Source organism: Passer montanus, unplaced genomic scaffold, assembly GCF_014805655.1.
Source record: "Passer montanus isolate IOZ18808 unplaced genomic scaffold, ASM1480565v1 scaffold265, whole genome shotgun sequence".
Lineage (NCBI taxonomy): Eukaryota > Metazoa > Chordata > Aves > Passeriformes > Passeridae > Passer > Passer montanus.
This window is the reverse complement of record NW_024367317.1, coordinates 82,542-100,076: the sequence shown is the minus strand read 5'-3', so window position 1 is coordinate 100,076 and position 17,535 is coordinate 82,542. Positions and strand designations below refer to the sequence as shown.

General features: G+C 48.3%; 1 protein-coding gene across 9 annotated transcripts; it reads left to right on the top strand.

Moving 5' to 3' along the window:
• The first annotated feature begins 25 nt into the window (after positions 1-25).
• Positions 26-9,099, top strand: LOC120503662. 9 transcript variants are annotated; one of them, XR_005627808.1, is made up of 4 exons: positions 4,853-6,391; positions 6,817-6,913; positions 8,151-8,243; positions 8,568-9,099. XR_005627808.1 is itself a non-coding variant. In XM_039712378.1 (3 exons), exon 2 carries the CDS (start codon positions 5,345-5,347, stop codon positions 6,359-6,361), a length of 1,017 nt encoding a protein of 338 aa, XP_039568312.1. In that variant the 5' UTR covers positions 29-119; positions 5,232-5,344; the 3' UTR covers positions 6,362-6,391; positions 6,817-8,527. The 9 variants fall into 9 exon arrangements, 2 of the variants coding, with proteins under 2 accessions (XP_039568312.1, XP_039568311.1); XR_005627806.1 differs by lacking the exon at positions 8,568-9,099 and adding an exon at positions 6,985-7,035 and having other exon boundaries at positions 7,151-8,527; XM_039712378.1 differs by lacking the exon at positions 8,568-9,099 and adding an exon at positions 29-119 and having other exon boundaries at positions 5,232-6,391; positions 6,817-8,527.
• The last annotated feature ends 8,436 nt before the right edge of the window (positions 9,100-17,535 follow it).

Below are 17,535 nucleotides of genomic sequence, written 5' to 3'. Positions count from 1 at the left end.
CTAGCGGAACCCGCCCCGGGCACGGCACGGCCCGGCCCGGCCCGGCCGGACGGAGCGGCGGCCGCGGGGCCATCGGGGCCATCGGCGGGGCTCGCCCGTCGCTCGTGGACGCCAGAGAGGTGTCGGGGCAGCCTGGGGGGCCGGGCGGGTTGGGGATGTCGCCGTGGTCGCCGGCCGGGGCGGGCATAGCGGGACCTTTCGCGGGGAAAGCGGGAGAGGTCTGAGGGAACGGGAGGTCTGGCGGGGAAGGGGGGTCCCAACTGTACAGGGAATAACTGGGGAGCCCAGTCCTCCTGTGCTCCCCTTGTTGTAAATGGCTCCCTCAGAAACGTCGGTGGATGGGATGTTGTGTGTCGGGCACCGGAGCGCAGGGAGCTCCGGGAGGAGCCGGAGCAGAGAAAGGCAAAGCGCGGAGAGCTCGCGGGAGGACAAAGGTTTTGCAGCGCGGAACGCCGCGAGTCTGTGGGAGTGCAGGCCCTGGAGGCGTCTCCTAAAGCTGGCACAGCCCAGCCCAGGGCACCTGGCAGGAGGGGGCTGCTGCGGGGTGTAGCCGCAGCTCTCTCCGCAGAGAGCAGCAAGCACAACTTTCCCAGGCAGCGTCCTGGGGAAGGCTGTGGGATCAGAGAAAGGAATGAGAAACAATTCTTATCTGTGGAGGATTTTGTGAACAGCTGGCTAGCTGACAAAGGTCACACTGATATAATACCATTAGTTAAGGAAAAAGGAGATAGGTATAGGAGCCAGCAGTCAGTCTCTAAATCAGGCAAGGGCACTGTGCCCTTGGTGCAACATCAGGATGGGGGAGAGGATCCTTAGTTAGAAATATGAAGAAAATATGTGGACAGCTGCAACATAGTAGTCACAAGAATGCTAAGGTAGGCGTAGTTAGCTGATAAGTAACTAACCAATAATGAGCTTGCCTTTTGCAATATGTATTAGCCTCATTAACACCTATATAAATGTATGTGCCTATCAATGAAGTTCTGAGATTTGCTGGTCACTCATATTGCATGCCGCATTTCTCTCGCCGACCCAACACTTATCTTCACTTGCTGCACCTGTTGTTATTCACATTTCAAATGTGTTATGGAGATTTGTTTACCAAAGGGTGATTTCTTAGTTAGCCACTGGTGATAGTGTTGGATTCATTGACCAATTGGATCTGTCTGTATCAGACTGTCTGTAAGGGTGATGAGTTTATCAAGAAGCATAGTATAATATAGTAGAATAAAGCAATTGATCAGCCTTCTGCAATCATGGAGTCAATGCTAATACTTACCTGGGGAACGGCCTGCGATGACAGGGGGGCAGTTTGGAATAACTGTGCAGCCAGGGGTGCTCAGGCCTGCCCTGCAGAATGGGATCCCTGTGTCACAGCTCTGTGTGCCAGGGCAGGGACTCTGCTGCCTGCCAGGAGCAGCTCGCAGCCAGGGAGCTGCTCACAGTGCTGGGGGATGAGATCTGGGTGTTGATGCCTGTGTAACTTTGATCTAAGTTACAAGCTGATTATATAGCTTGAGTTATAAGAGATCAATATAACCTGATATATCTATATAACCTGGTATCAATATAACCTAAACCATGACTTTTTGTATATATCTATACAATCTGATACCTGTGTAACCTGAATCATAGCTTTTTGTACCTATGTAACCTGAATCATAGCTTTTTGTATCTATATAACCCAACATAAACAACTTCTTATACTGTCTAGTGGCTAGTATATAGGTCACTAGTTGCTTAATGCTGAATAGATGAAAAAAAGAAGAAAAAACTCACCAGGTGGATAGCTTTAGAGATAAATGGGTATAGTACTAATGAAAAAAAAATGACAAGTACAAAGCCAATTAGCCACAAAACAAAGAACTTAAGCTGGTTAAGACCAGACAGACCAAGGAACATCATAACTGTGCATGATCTGAAGACAAACTTGAAAAGCTCAGGTGCAAAGAAGACCTTGGAAGCCTTCATTAAAGACCCCTGAATACCCCTGGATTGGGGAGGTGCAAGGGCAGTGCAGAAGAACTATCTAATAACCATGAGATCACACTGTGTAAATTAGTTCCAGCAGGTATATGATGATGTTGTGACACAGTGATGCTAAGCAATATTCACTATACAAATATACTGCTGCACTTGACAAGGGTGGGTGAGTTAGGAGGAGAAATCCCCCTCAGCACCAGCGCTGCAATAAACAAATACCTGCCCTACAGACATCGGTCTGTGAGGATTCATTTCCAGCCTGTCTTTCAGGCCTCAGCAGCAGGGTGTGCCAGGACACCTGAAGGGCAAATTCTGGTTTTAAGTGCTCAGTAGTGGTAGTTTAGGACCAAGGAATAACCTGGAATGGGGAAGGCCTAGCTGAGGAAAGGCTTAAACAGGCTGTAACTATCAATGCCAGAAGCTTGGGCAGGGAAGCCACACTACAAGAAGCCAGTGTCCAGAAGGAGACAGAGGAGTCCTACAACTTTATTAGAACAAAGGGAGAGAGTCCACTGGGACATGTTCCCGTGGGGTGTCTCTCTCTCAGTTTTAGAGGACAAAGCCCCCTTTAATCCTAAAGTCCCGCATGTTGCCCTCTTCCTTTTCCCGTGGCTGCGGTACCAGGATGGTAGAGCCTTCCTGAACCACCTACCACGTATCCTCCCTTGAGCAGGTATCACCATTTTCCCTCAGTGTTCAGAAGTCCCGGCTGTTTAGGCTCTGCAATGGGCTTTGTGCAAATCTCTTGTTACCTTAAAGGTCAGGAGTTCAAACTGTCTGGGTCAAACTGTTTGGGTTCTGTTGGCCTGGGGTTGGTAGAGACATTAAGACGCATTTTGAAGACATTAACACCCACTCCTCCTTGTTGGAATCTGAAATGCAGGGAAATGTCAGAACTCTGGGCCTGTAAGACAAAGCTTAGGACAGAATTAAACACAGGATTTGAGACCTTAGAAACGGCTTCCAAAACTTGGGTGCTAGAAGCAAGAATGTAGATTTGTAGTTTAAAGCAGAGACACGTTAAGCAAAGTAGAAGAAAGTTTATAGTTTTGGAGTTTAGGATAGAGGAAAAATAAAAGCAGTTACAAAGGTAACAAGAAGTTTAAAATGTACTGTAAGTTTGTGTGTCATAACATGATTAACTAAGAAAGCTTACACTGTAGCCATGAGTGCATAAGACAAAATATTTAAAGATTAGGTCAAAAGCATAAATATCCCTGTTAGCAGTGTTTTATTAGTTAATAAATCTTTAAAAGGTCTTGTAACTAGAGGTCTTGTGACTTTCTGAGCCATGCAGTAAAGATGGGAACCAAACTCACCCTCCCTGCCTATGGAGAAGATAAGAAAAATAAATTGCACCATCTATTGAGTTGTTTATAAATGACATCTTTCCTGTCAGACTGAAGGATTGTAAGGGAGTAAAGATCCTCTTGGTGATAAAGAACAACCACAACATTGTCCAGTTCATCCTGGAATGGGAGTGCCATCTCAGGTGGCAGAGCTGGGCTTGGGGCTGGGCCCAAGGCTGGGCTTAGGTGCCTTGAGCTGGTGCAGCTGTTTGTGAGAGATCAGTTCTGGACACATCTGTGCAGAGTCCTAGGAGAACAGCTTATGGCAGTGGGATTCTGCCCAAAGCTCTGTGGGGGGAGCTTTTTTGGGTTTGTATTTTAGCAAAAGCATGTGTTCAATTCACCTGAAGGGGTACACTAAAAATTCCTCACAGTTCTGGTCTTCTGCTCTATGCTCATGCTTAAGAAATGCCTCAATAAGAAGCTCTGGATACTGTGTGTTCTGTAGGCAGAAAAACTAGAAAAATGCTTTCTTGTTATTTAATTTCATGGTCTTTTCACTTTGACAGCACTCAGTTAATTGCACAAGGACTGGGGAACTGAGGAAATCATACCCAGAGCTGAGGCTTGGTCAGGCACTCAGCATGTTCCTGCACCCAATGGTGCCAAATCCCTGAACTGCACTTTTGGGAGGCTGAAACTCCTGAGGAGTCAAAGTCTGTCAAAACCCCCAAGACTCTGAGGGTCTGACTGCCCCCACTGAGGGCCATCACTGAAGAGCCCAGAGAGGCCAGGACCAGAAAAGAACACTGTCCTGGGTTCTGGTAAAGCAGGAAGTCAGAGGTACTCGTTACAGCTGGAAAATGTGGGGGTGCCCAGCCCCACCAAGGCCCTTGGTTGTCCCTGCCACAGACTGTCCTACACTGCCCGATGTTTCTGCTGCTTCTCTGCACACTTTAACCATCTGCTGCTCCCCAAACTCTCTCTGACTACAGGATGTCCCAAGATTTACTGATGTCTTCCTGCCCTCACTGGTTGCTGCTTCAAACACCAGTCTGTGGTTACCTTAGGATTTGCTGATGCCTCGAAGTTTCCCACAGCCTTTCAAAGCCCAATTCATGCTCCTCTATCACCCCACATATCCCAACCACAAACTCAAACCCCATCTCAACACTGGAATGCACACTATTTTTTCTCCCTTGTCCAGGTGAGGGGAGGAGTGACAGAATGTGTGGTAAGCGGCGGAAGAAATGCGGCACTCAATATGAGTGATCAGCAAATCTCAGAACTTTATTGATAGGCACACACATTTATATTGGTGTTAATGAGGCTAATACATATTGCAAAAGGCGAGCTCATTATTGGTTAGTTACTTATCAGCTAACTACACCTACCTTAGCATTCTTGCGACTACTATGTTGCAGCTGTTCTCATCTTTACTTCATATTTCTAACTAAGGATCCTCTCCCCCATCCTGATGTTGCACCAAGGGCACAGTGCCCTTGCCTGATTTAGATACTGACTGCTGGCTCCTATACCTGTCTCCTTCTTCCTTAAATAATGGTATTATATCAGTGTGACCTTTGTCAACTAGCCAGCTGTTCACAAAATCCTCCAGAAGAATGATTTTGGGAGAACCTGGCATCTGGCTGGGGTCACCCTCCTCCACAACCCCCCAACACCCAGCACACCCCTCAGCACGACCCTCAGTCATTCCCAGCTCAAGCATTAGGGGCAAGTACAAAAGGAGATGGTTATGCCTAACTCAGGTTTGCTTTTAGATGCCTAGGAACCTTGTAGAAATTGATTTCACCAAGTTCAGTGTGAAATGCATTGCATTTTTCTATTTGACTGAAAATCTGGTAAATCAGCAGCAAAATAAGTGATAACTTCAAAATATTGGTTAGAATCTTGGTTAAAATATAAGATGATGGCTTTCTATTTCAATGCATTTTTCAGAAGGAGTGCATGGAACAAAAGATAAAACAAGCAGATTTAGGAGTTCCTATTTGTGGAAGCTGCAATAGAACACCAGACATAACAGGTGTGCTAACCGAGCAAGACTCACCTTTATGGTCAGAATAGAAAGATTTAGCCACTTCCTGAACCTCACAGACCAGGTGAGGTTCATGACAGCCTTAGCTGGTGACAGTACATGCACTTGGACAGAGAGGTGGGGCACTACAGGGAACATTCCCTTTGGGAGCGAGTTGCTGGGAGCTGTAAGAGCCAGCTGGAGTTTGGGGCTGCAGTGCCCAGTGTCAGTACAGCTATGGGGGCTCGCCTCATTCCTCCTGAATCAGAGAGGTGAGCGTGGGGCAGAGCATGTCCCCTCGGCCTTTCCCTTGGGAAGTACCCTGGAGCCCCTCAAGACCTTCCTGGGAATGTCCTACAACACCTCAACCCTCCTCGTGCCCGTCCCCGAGGTCTCCTGTCCCCTCTCCGTGCCTGCTTTGAACGCCCCGCCCCTCTCTGTCCCCATCCCCATGGTCTATTGCCCCATTCACAATCTGTCCCCTCTTTTCCAGTGCTTCCCCGGGGCTCTCCCCGTCCATCCCAGTCAATTCCAATCTGTCCCCTCTTTCTTATTGTTCCCCTCTTGCCCATCTCAGCCATGCCATCGAGCTCCCAGCCCCAGGCCCAACCAGAGCAACTCATTAGTTGCCAGGCAGACCCACAGCGTCCAGGCCCTGGGATCTGCAGCCTCCCAGCCCAGTTCCATTCCCTCCCAGCCTTTTCCAGCCCATTTCCAGTGTCTCCCCACTCCACTCCCTTCTCTCCCAGTGCCTTCTCAGTCCATCCAGTCTCCATGCTTTCTCTGTGCCTCCCAGCATGTCCATTTCCCTGGTGCCCTCGAGCTCCCAGCTCGTCCCCGGCTGCCTGCTCTGCTCCTCGATGCATTTTCACCCTGCCCAGGTGCGGCTGAGGTGGTTCCAGGGCGGGTGGGAGCTCAGGGGGCACTTGATGCCACCGACGTGGTCCCCAAGGAGCACAGGATGCCCAGCCTGGAGCACCCCCTGAGCTGGCACTGGGGTACAGCCCAGTCCCCAGAGTGCTGGGGAGAGAGAGAGGGAGGATCCCTGCTCTGACTCCCCCATACTGACTTTCCCCCCTGCAAGGTGGGTGTTTGGGGTGGTCCTGGGAAAGCTGTGATGTTTGGTGGGGGTTTGAGGGAGTTTTGGGGGCCTGGGGGAACCTGGGAGGGGGTTTGGAAGGTGCTGGATAGGGATGTTGGTCTATGAGAAAGGTCCTGGGATGGTCCTGGAGGAGTTGGGAGGGGGTTTAGGGCTATTCTGGGTGACATGTGGGGCTTTGGAGAGTCCTTTGGGAGGACCATGGAGTGGTTTGGGGGTTTTAGGGGGAGGCTGAGAGAATGTTTGGAGAGTCCTGTAGGGTCCTGGGGGTAACTGGGAGAGTTAGGGGGTCTTGCAGGCTATTGTGGGGCTGTGAGCTGGTTTTAAGGGTCCTGGGGTGGGCTGAAAGGTGGTTTGGGGGATCCTGGGGGGTTTGTGAAGCCCCATCCTGACCCCCTTGCACCCCACAGCTATCACTGGACAGTGCAAGATGCCGAGGGGGTCGGGGGCTTTGTGTTGGGGTTCATCTTCCTGGCGCTGGGGCTCAGCTTGTACCTGCAGGAGAAGGTGAGGGGACATTCGGGGTGCGTGGTCCTCATGGAGTCCTCAGCACTCATGGAGGCGTCTCTGTGTTTCAGGGTGCCACGTTTCCCAGGCTGCCGGTGATGGCCATGTCCCTGCTGTCCTGAGTGGGTTGGGGTCCCCCTCAGGGCTGCCAGAGGGGCCATGGACATGTTGGATGTGCCCCCACCCCAGGAATGGGACCCCTGCCTCCCAGTGTCACCCCCTTTTCTCTCCCCACAGGGCTCCTCTGCTCCTGCTGCAACCTCAGCCCCTCACTCTCAGCTCTGGCCCAGACCAGAGCCCCCATCCCCAATCCCGCTGTGTCGCGGTGACCCCCACCCCATCCCCACTGCACCCCACCAGTGCCCCCTGAACCTCCCGCACACCCTCAGACTGGAGATCTGGTTCCTTGGATTTTGGGGGGGCTTTGGAGCAGCAGTAAAGGAGTTTGTAGGGGTCCTGGCACCCACAAATCTGTGTCATCGGCTCCTCTGCACCCCCGGCGACACTGGCGGGGCCAAACTGGGTGACTGGGAGGCTTTGAGGGGGTTTGGGGATCATCCTGAGGGGGCTGTGGAGGGGATCAAAATCTTTCTGTTATGCGAGTCGTGATGGGTCTGGGTATGCGCACCACCCCGCGCCCCCAGACCCATCAGCCCACGATCCCACCCTGCCCCCTACCCACGGCTGCAGCACCCCGACAGCCATCAGCCAATCAGGGAACGCTCTGCCGCCGAGTCATCAGTTGCCAGGCAAATCCGCAGATCGCAGCGCTGCCCCCCTGGATCCCGCCTGAGCCCCCGGGAGGGGAATGTGGGGAGAGGGAAGGTGGGGGCCTGAGATGGACAAAGGTGACACTGTTGTTCAGTTATCTCATGTTTAGAGAGAAATAAACAAGGCTGAGGGAGAGGAAAGTAACCCCCAGAAAACCAAAGCCAGCAGCTGTCCTGAAAATCATCTCTGGGTGGGTTTGGGGTGGGGGAGGCCATGGCCCACAGGCTCATCTGCCGAGGCCAGGCTTGCACACACCCCCCAGCCAAGGGGCCAAGTGGGGAATTTTAGGGGTGTGATATAACCTCTGGTCAGCAGCGGTGAGCACCCAGCCTCTGTTACACAAAACTGCTCAGTAGTAAAAACCCCCCCACCCCAGGAAAGCCACACACAGGGGACACCTTTTAAGGCCTTGCACAAGAGCACTGCAATTTTCATAAAACCAGAAATCTCTCATACATTCTCTGAGTGTGTGGAGAGTTCTCCTCGACATCAAGCTGTGTTTACTTCCCAGCTGAGGATTGGGATGAAGGAGACTTCTGCACCCCAGTGTCACTTGTTGGTAAGTGACATTGGCTCCTAATCTCTGCTATTCTTCTCTAGCTGTAACACAGGTACCTTTATTATCATGCATTGTCTTATGAACCTACTAATTGTTTATTTAGTTTATCTGTGTAGTAAGCCTCTCAAAGTCTCATGTCTGGTTTTTCCCTTTTGTCTACTAAATAAATAATTCAAATTGTAATGGGACTGATTGGTCATTATTCAGAACTTGAGAGCAAGTGTGTTTTTGGGTGCTGGCTGCCTCAATGAAGTTGCTGCCTACTGCCAGAAACCTGGACAAAGGCAGACACTTGTCTAAGCTCTCCCCTCTCACTTGTTACAGGCCCAATGGGATGCTGTTTGGATCCACAGAGTGGTGATACTTTTTCTGTCACTCTCTTTTTTTCCACCCAGCTCTTTTTCTGTTTCTTCTCTTTCTTTCTCTCTCTCATTTACTATTAAATAAAATCCATACTATTAACTTGGTCTCATTTGGACTTGAATTCAGAGAGAGGCATCTCTAAAAATTGTAATAGCGGGACCACAGCACAGTGTCGAGATCCTTGCAGCCCAGCTCCAGTCCATCCACGTTCATCTGCTGGAAATACGGCACCAACCCTTGGGATCTACTCCATCCTCATCAGGGACCAGCTGTGAGCTTGTGTCATGGTGCCTCGGTGATGGAAATCAACAGAGATGTCAATCAGCTGGCTGACATGAGATCTGAGATGACGGTGACCAAGAGTTGACCACGACATGTCCTTGACTGTGACCATGACATGGTTGTGACCATGAGACAACCATGGCCATGAGATGACCCCGACTATGACCATGACAGGACCAGGACCATGAGATGATTGTGACCAGTAGATGACCTTGAGATGACCAGGACATGACCATGAGGTGATCAAGACCTAGGGACAACCATGACCAGGACTATGAGGTGTCCCTGAGGTGACCCCAAGGTGATCCCTGAGATGCCCATACCCAGGGGCTGTTGGAGGGAAAGCTCCTGAGCACAAAGAGAACAAAAGTTGAGTTTGTGGCTCTGGAGATGAGGAGGGTTTGGAGAGAAGACCCACTGCCAGGAATTCCACAGGATCTGGACTGGAAGTGGCAGGAGTGGGGGACACTGGGAATGAAGGACACCGGGAACAGGGGACAGCAGGAATAGTGGACTCCTAGAACTGGGAGACACTGGGATGCAGCCATGGCACCAGGACCACCACAAGCAGGGGGACACCAGGAATGAGGGGCACCGGGAATGAGGAACATTGGTAACAGGGCCCACCAGGAATGGGGAACTCGGAATGGAGAACACTGGAAATGAGAGACATCAGGAATGGGGAATAGCAGTATGGGGCACACTGGGAAAGCAGGCACTGGAAATGGAAGACACAAGAATTGTGTGTACACTCTAACTGGGGTCATGGGAAGAGTCCCAGGAAGATCCAGAGGGATCCCATGCATTCCCAGGGAGTTTCCCAGGGGGATCCAGGTAAATCCCCAGGGATTCCCTGTAGTGGTGGATTTGCCCCATGCCTTTTCCAGGCTGCACCATGGTCTAAGAAATGTTCATTAGCCCTTAGCCCTGATGAGCCTCACCTGGGCCCAGCTCTTCTTGAGCTTGTCAGAAACAATGTGCTTCCAGGCAGTGCTGCTGTGTAAGGAGCACCTGATTTCTTTATGAACAGCCTTGGAAACTGCTTTTCTTGCCTTAATTGGACAAAATCCTTGTTCTCACACTTTGAAAGAAAGCTGCCAACCCAAAATGAGGCCAGGATGAAGGCTTGTTGTGATAAAGGCCATCCCTTGGGGCTCTCTAAAAAAGGAGCCCCTTGGAGCTGTGCTTGGAGAGGAATTTTTCACTGGTACCTTGCACCGGCTCTTTGTGGCTGTGTGCTTTTTTGTGCACATATGCCACAGCAAATCTGGGAGAAACGATGCTATCGTAGTCATTTAAGTACCTTAGATATCTAAGTTAGGCCTGCAAGTAAGTTTACTTTAAGTTATATGTTAAGTTAAATAATATTAAGTTTTATTCCTTTGTTAAAGTGTTAAGGCATAAGCACTGTTCAGTTTGAGCGCTGTTAAGCTTTTAGGCTGCGTTCCTTTTTATCCTTGTCCTTTCTATCCTTCGTCAACGCACCTAAATACACACAGACACACACAGACAGAGACACAGACACACAGACACAGACACGCAGACAGTTAATTTCTGTTTTGATTAACTGGATTTTGTTGGTTTTTATCCTTTTTGGTTTTTATCCTTTTTCCCTCGGTCTGCCTTAACTGTCTGTAAGTAGCAGACTGAACCTTGTCGCGCTGTCGCTTAACATTCAGCGGCTTTTCGCTGGTGCCCGGCCGGTGACCTTTTCCTCGATGTCACCCCTCGCCCCTCCCGCCCCCGACCCTTCCCCGCCGCGCTCCCGCCGATCTGCCCAGCGACCGGTGACATCACTGCACTCGCGGCCTTCCATTGGCGGAGAGGCAGCGGCGGCGCCGATCGCGGGGCCGGGGGCGCTCTGCGGGGAGAGATGGCGCGGGGTGAGCGGGACCCCCGGCCCAGGGTCCCCCGAACCCGCTCCCGGGCACTGGGACCCCCCTGCGCTCCCTTTCCCCGTACCAGGGCCCGTCTGAGCTCCCCACTCCACAACACCGACACCCAGCTGCATCCCGGTACCCCGTCGCTCCCAGACCCCATAGCCCCTCTTTCCTTGACCCTGGGAGCCCATGGACCCCCATTCCTGCCTTTCTTAGCCCACATAACCTCTCTTTCCTCAACACCAGGGACCCTCTGGAGCTCCCTCCCTGCTCTCCCCAGCCTGGGACCCCCATTCCCTTGGCACTGGGAGGTCTTGCACCCACCTTTGACCCTGTGTTATAAATACATGTTATATTGTTGGCTTTTCACAATATGAAGATGAATGCTATATGTATAATGTTAAAATAACTTTGCCTTTATTTCTGCTATTAACAAAAACTTAGACACAGTAATAATGGTGGTGATATAGCTATGAGTGAACTGTCTGGTCGGGATAACATCCAGTGAATGTGAAATGAGGACCCTGCTATTGAAATGCCAACTATCAGCATCTGCTGTGTGAAGAAAATATGGACCAAGACCCAGACTGGAAGTGGTAAAGAGAACGGACAAAAATCACAGCCAAGAAACACACATGCTCTAAAAAGGCCGACCCAGGGAGGGGCCATGAAAAATACGTCCAGGAATATGTAAAGTAGCTAGTGGGAAAATATGAATATACATAAGGATCTATGAATATGCAACAGGATGATGTAATGGAAAGGGTATTTAAGAGGTCTCTCAGAGGATAACAGTGTGGTCTTGGCTAAGTGCCAAGCACCTGGACATTTTTAACCCTTTGCTTTATTTCTGTCTCCTACTGCCTTTTTATTAAACTTATTAAATTTTACCAGAAAAGTGAACCTCATTTTTCACACCCTCGGATCCCCAAATACCCTTCCTGGCTTTCCCAGCTTTCACTGATACTGAAATCTGCTGGAAGATAAACTTCTAACACAACTTGAAACATTAGAGAGCAGGTATCGTGTGCAGGACACATGCAAGATCTCTCCTTATTCTGTGTTTGAGGCGACATTTTACAGAAAGATATTTGTGCATCACAATCATACATATTCATTACCATGTGTCTCCTAGCTAATACAGAAATGTCAGTTTCCTGAAAGTCATTTCCATGCATTTGTCGCCTATGGAAGTAATTTTATGGTCCTTGAGGGTCGACTAAAGGGGTCCCTGGTGGTATTCATTGAATGCTTTGTTATTAAAGGTGACCTTCCCCTGAATTTTTTTACTTGGGTATGTGCTATTGCTTCTTGCTGCATAACCACAACCCCACTGTAGTCCTTTTTATCTGTTTGTACACGGGTTCCAGCCACATTTATCGTCCTGTGTGCATTCCTTTCATCACTCCATTTCCCTTTCCTTGGTCCATGAGTCCCTCTGGAACCCCCAGCCTTTGTGTCCCCCCAGCTCAGCACGCCCTGTGATTCCTGTGCAGTGACAGAGCCCAGCCTGGGGTTTCCCTGTGTGTGGCCATGGGGTACCTGGACAAGAACCCTTTGGAGTGAGCAGGGCTGGATGGAGCCAAAGATGCCATGGATGATGGGATATTGGATACCCAGACCTGGAATGCCAGGAGGAACCAGAGCATGGCTGCCAGCATCCTGGAGATGCGGTGGGGCTGGGCTAGCAGCAGTGGGGGTGTCTTGGGGTGATTTTACAATGATGCTTTATTGTGGACATCACACCATGATCAATATGATCAAGTGAAGCTGATTTATTGCAAAAAGCAAGCTGTACTTGTACTGTTTTCTATTGTTCACACCTCAAGCTAATACATGATTGCTTAAATCCTTCTACGCACGCATTTTAATATTTCAGTTAATTTTAGTTAGTCTTTCTTCAAATGTCTTGCTGCAGTTTTCTTGTCTGCCTCTGCATCCTGAACTGTCTGCTTCTGAGCGTGTTCTTCTCCTTCTGTGTCCTTCAAGGGCATGGTGACCTCACTCAGTTTCTGTGAAGGCTGGATTGTGCATATGTTGCACATGTCCATTGTCCTGCAAAAAACTCTCAACACTTTATTCCCTAATCATCTGCTTTATGCCCAGAAATCGAGTGCTGTAGCTTCAAAATGCTCGCTCTGTGTGCTTCGGGCCCTACTTTGTTATTCTGTTGGATTGGTTTGGGGATTTCTTGCTAGTGTGAAGCAAAAAGGTTTTTTCACTTCTCCTAGCCTGGAGGCTCTGTCAGGGCTGTAAAAATCCTCTCGGAGATTTATTTCTCCTTTCTCTTTGAACTGTTTTGACTTCTTTTTTTTTTTATTTGGCCTGTCCAGGGAGCCGGCAGGACTGCCCCGAACCCGAGACCTTGCAGGAGCTGAACCAACACAATAAAGGACATTAAAATCCACCACCAACCTTGGCTGTGCAAGGAGAAGACCCACGTCAGAAAATCCAACAGGGTCCCAGCTGCTGTGAACTCTTTTCTCCTCCCATCCCCACAGACAAAGAGGGCATCTTTGCCTCTCGGCTGCCTGGCGAGGTGGAAGTGTGGTGTAAGGTTCAAATTTATTCTTTTTTTTTCTTATTTTATTTTATTTTTTCCTTCTTTTTATGTGCTTTGTGGGCACTTTTGTTGTTGTTGTTGTTGTTAATAAACAGTTTTTCTGGGTTTTTTTTTGGTTTTGGGGTTTTTTGTTTGTGGGTTTTGTTTGTTTGTTTGTTTGTTTGGGGTTTTTTTGGGGTTTTTTGGGGTTTTTTTTATAATTTCTTTTATTTCATCCCCAGTATTCATTTCTCTCCTTGGGAGAAGAAAGGACAGTTATTGAAGCCCTCTCTCTTTAGAGAAAAACACCCATTTTAGAGCATTTTTCTTCTAGAGTTTGTCTCCAAACCAGGACATGGGGCAGGAAGGGGGTGCCAGGATCCAGCTTGTGGCCAAGCATGGTTTGGGTTCTACTGCAGTTGCTAATATGCTACAATTCTTACCACCAAGGAGGTAACTCCCTTTGATATAAAGCAACTAGCAAAACTGGTATTTATGACTGTCCAATATATGCTCTTTGAATCAGCATGGAAGATCAGTGCTGAAAACCAGGGGTTAAAAAATCTAAAGCTTCCACGGGAGGACCCACATTATGGGGCAGGGATCCCTCAGCTTCTGGGTCTCACGCCAGTGGATGATACAAGGCTCCAAGGCAGGCTACACCCACAAATACTGGCACAAGTGAAGGAATTGGGTCTGCAAGAACTGTTCAAAGTAGCTAACGTGACAAACCCGACCCAAACATACTTAAAGATAAGACGAGGAGTCAAAGACCCGTACCTAAAAATCATACAGAGATTGCAAGATGCACTGGAAAAATAAATTGTTAGAGCAGAAATCAGCTAATTTTACAGCTGGCAAGAAACAACACCAACGAGGACTGCTGGAGGGTGATAGAACTGTTACCTCATGAGAACCCATCACTAAATGACCTGATAAATGCCTGTGCTAAGCTTGGATCCAATTTCCATAACATGACTGTGTTAGCAGATTCTATAACAGCAGCTGCAAGGGTAGCACCTCAATGCTCCTGGTGCGGCTGGCAAGGCCACCTGAGAGGAAGCTGTCCCCAAAAGTCCTTCCCACAGTGTGTGGGAATCCTTAAAATCAGATGGTTTTGGGAAAGCTGTGAAAGGCAGGCCTCAAAGACAGCAGAACTGCAATTGGAGCTAAGCAGTAGCCATAAGATTTGTCAGCAGAAAAATTATTTAAGTAGAAAAGTAAGGACAAATAGAACAATGGTCTGTGTATTAACGCTTGGCTAGAATAACTCCTGAAGCTACAGAAAAGTCTGTCTAGTGAGACGTTAGAAAGTTCTAAGCTTAATAACGGAGCTCTGTGCATCATATTTTAATGCTTACAAGTAGGTATTGTATTTGCAACAAGCAAGCAATTGTTTTAACCAAAGGTTGTGTTTATAGTGGTTGGATAGAACTACTGTCATTATGCCTTTGCTTCGTGTGATTGGTCAAAAAACTTTTAAAGTAAGTTGTAACATTAAGTTCTTTGTCTGCTGATGTGAGTTGCTGGCATCTTCCCATTGTCATAACCATGTAATGAGACTGATGCTGGAAAATAAAACAGCTCAAGACACGTTCCCAGCAGTCCTGTCCCATTCGTGATTTGTACATAGACCCTGGCTGGCAATACAGGGGACATTTCAAGGACAGAACAGAGCATATACCAGCTGCAGCCAGTGTGGTAGGACCGGACATATAACCAAGGTATGCAAGTCAAAGGTTCATGCTAATGGGCAATTTCTCAAGGACCAGGGAAACAGGATACCTAGCGTGGACAGAAATCATGCGATGACACGAGTAATTTCCCAGCCCCTGGCATGAGCCTATGTGATCAGCAAGCAAGAAGGACTCGAGGAGCAGCTGGAGTGGATGTGTCCACCTCTGTCACAATAATTATATGCACTTCACAGCTACACAGGGTCCCTTGATATAAGGATCTTTTCGAGCTAAGTCTTATAAGCTCTTGGAGATTTATATCACACCTGAGATAGGCACCTCAGATGGCATAAAATCAGCAGTGGCAGTGTTGGAAACAGAAAAGTTTTAATAAAGGTAAAATAGCAAAGCTGTTTACAGAGAAAAACTGAGCCAGGGCAAGAGGTTCTTGCTCCTGGTAGAACACCTCACAAAAGTGATTAGCTTCTTTGCTCTCTTCTTGTTCTAGTAAATTGCTTAGGCGGGACTTTTTGGCTTCTGTCCAATTGGCTATCCTTAAGTTTGAGATGAAGTCCTCAAAGTCCTATGAGGCATCTTTTTACCTGATTGACAAGAGAAACTTCTGGGATTTTTTCCTTTTTATGGAGACAAAGGATAATTTTGTCACTCCGTCAACAGGGAGCACATTCCTACAGTCCCTCTCAAGGCTTGCCTACAGTCCCTCTCAAGGCTTGGGGACCGATTGTGGAAGGGTTGAGTGCATTGTTAATTGGAAAGTTCAGTACCACAATGCAAGGTATAATTGTGTACCCTAGTGTTACTGATACAAGTTTTGCTGGACAAATAGATGCAATAGTTTCCACCCCTACTCCACCAGTGACCATTCCCGTAAAAACTAGAATTGCTCAGCTTGTCCCTTATAAGTCTTATATCCTCAAAATAGATTCTAAAAAGCAAGGAGATCAGGGCTTCAGATCCACCCACGTGAACTGGACTCAGGTTGTGAGTAACCAAAGACCCAACATGGCTTGTACTGTGACAATGCCCAAGGCAAAGCCCTCACAGATAAAGGTCAGTGGGATGGTGGACACGGGAGCAGACATCACCGTCATCTCTGCCAACTCGTGGCCTACTACAACTTCAGGATCTGCCATTGCTGGCTTAGGAGAGCTCTCACAGAGCTGCTTAAGCAGCAATCCTCTGTTGATAAAGAATCCCAAGGGCCAAAAAGTGACAATCCAGCCATACATCACTGCGGCACCACTGAACCTGTGGGGGGGAAAACGTTCTGTCTGCATGGGGAGTTCAGGTGGGGATGGATTTTTAACAGGATCCACTGTGTTGATGAGCATAAGGTGCTCCACACCAGCTCAAAAATGGCTATGTGGAGCCACAGTGGAGCCATAACTCAGCCCGTGTGGATACCACAGTGGCCCCTTGAGAAAGAAAAGCTAGATGCCCTAAAATCATTACTAAAAGAACAGCTGGCTCAAGGACACATAGAGCCATATATGAGCCCTTGGAACACAGTTGTATTTGGTGTAAAAAAGAAATCTGGTAAATGGAGGTTGCTGTGTGACCTGAGAAGAATGAATTTGGTGATGGAGGGCATGGGGGTTTTGCAAGCTGGTAGGCCTTTCTCTACAATACCTGCCTCCTGGGACATCCTGATTGTAGACCTAAAGATTGTTTTTTCACTATTCCATTGCACACAGACAATACCCCAAAGTTTGCTTTGTTCTTCCACAAGGATTGCAGAACAGTCCCAGTATCTGTCAGTGGTACCTTGCACAGGCACTCTCATCCGTGACAGAACAGTACCCAGGGCATACTGTTATCACTACATGGATGGTATTTTGGTTGCAACCCAAACAAAAGGAGAACTCGCACAGATTCAGCCCAATCTGCTGCAAGCATTAAAATCATTTGGGCTGCAGGTGGCGCCAGAGAAAGTGCAACAAGCACCCTGGAAATATTTGAGACTTAAAATAATGAACAAAACAATACAGCCACAACCAATTCAATTTTCAACCAAGGCTGAGAGTTTAAATGATACACAGAAACTTTTGGGTACTATTAACTGGGTAAGATCATACCTGGGAATAACCAGTTCACAATTAACATCCTTATTTGACCTCCTGAAAGGGAATCCCAAATCAACTTTCCCCACAAAACTAACCCCAGACACAAAAGCTGCCCTTGAAATAGTAGAGCAAGCTATCACAAACAAACAGGTCCACACCACAGAGGTGTGTATCACCACATTCTTTGTCATCATTGACATATTACTGACATATATTACTGACATATATTGGGAAGTGGAACACACACTGGCCTGACCCTTTGCACATTCTAGAGTGGGTGTTTTTACCTCACCGACCAAAAAGGATGCACCTACCATCTTTGAGCTAATTGCACAGACAACCATTAAATGCCGTCACAGGTGTCTGCAATTGAATGCAAAAGGCCCTGCACAAATTATTATTCCCATAAAACAAGAGGAATTTGAGTGGAGTCTTGCTAACTGCACAGCCTTGCAATGTGCCCTT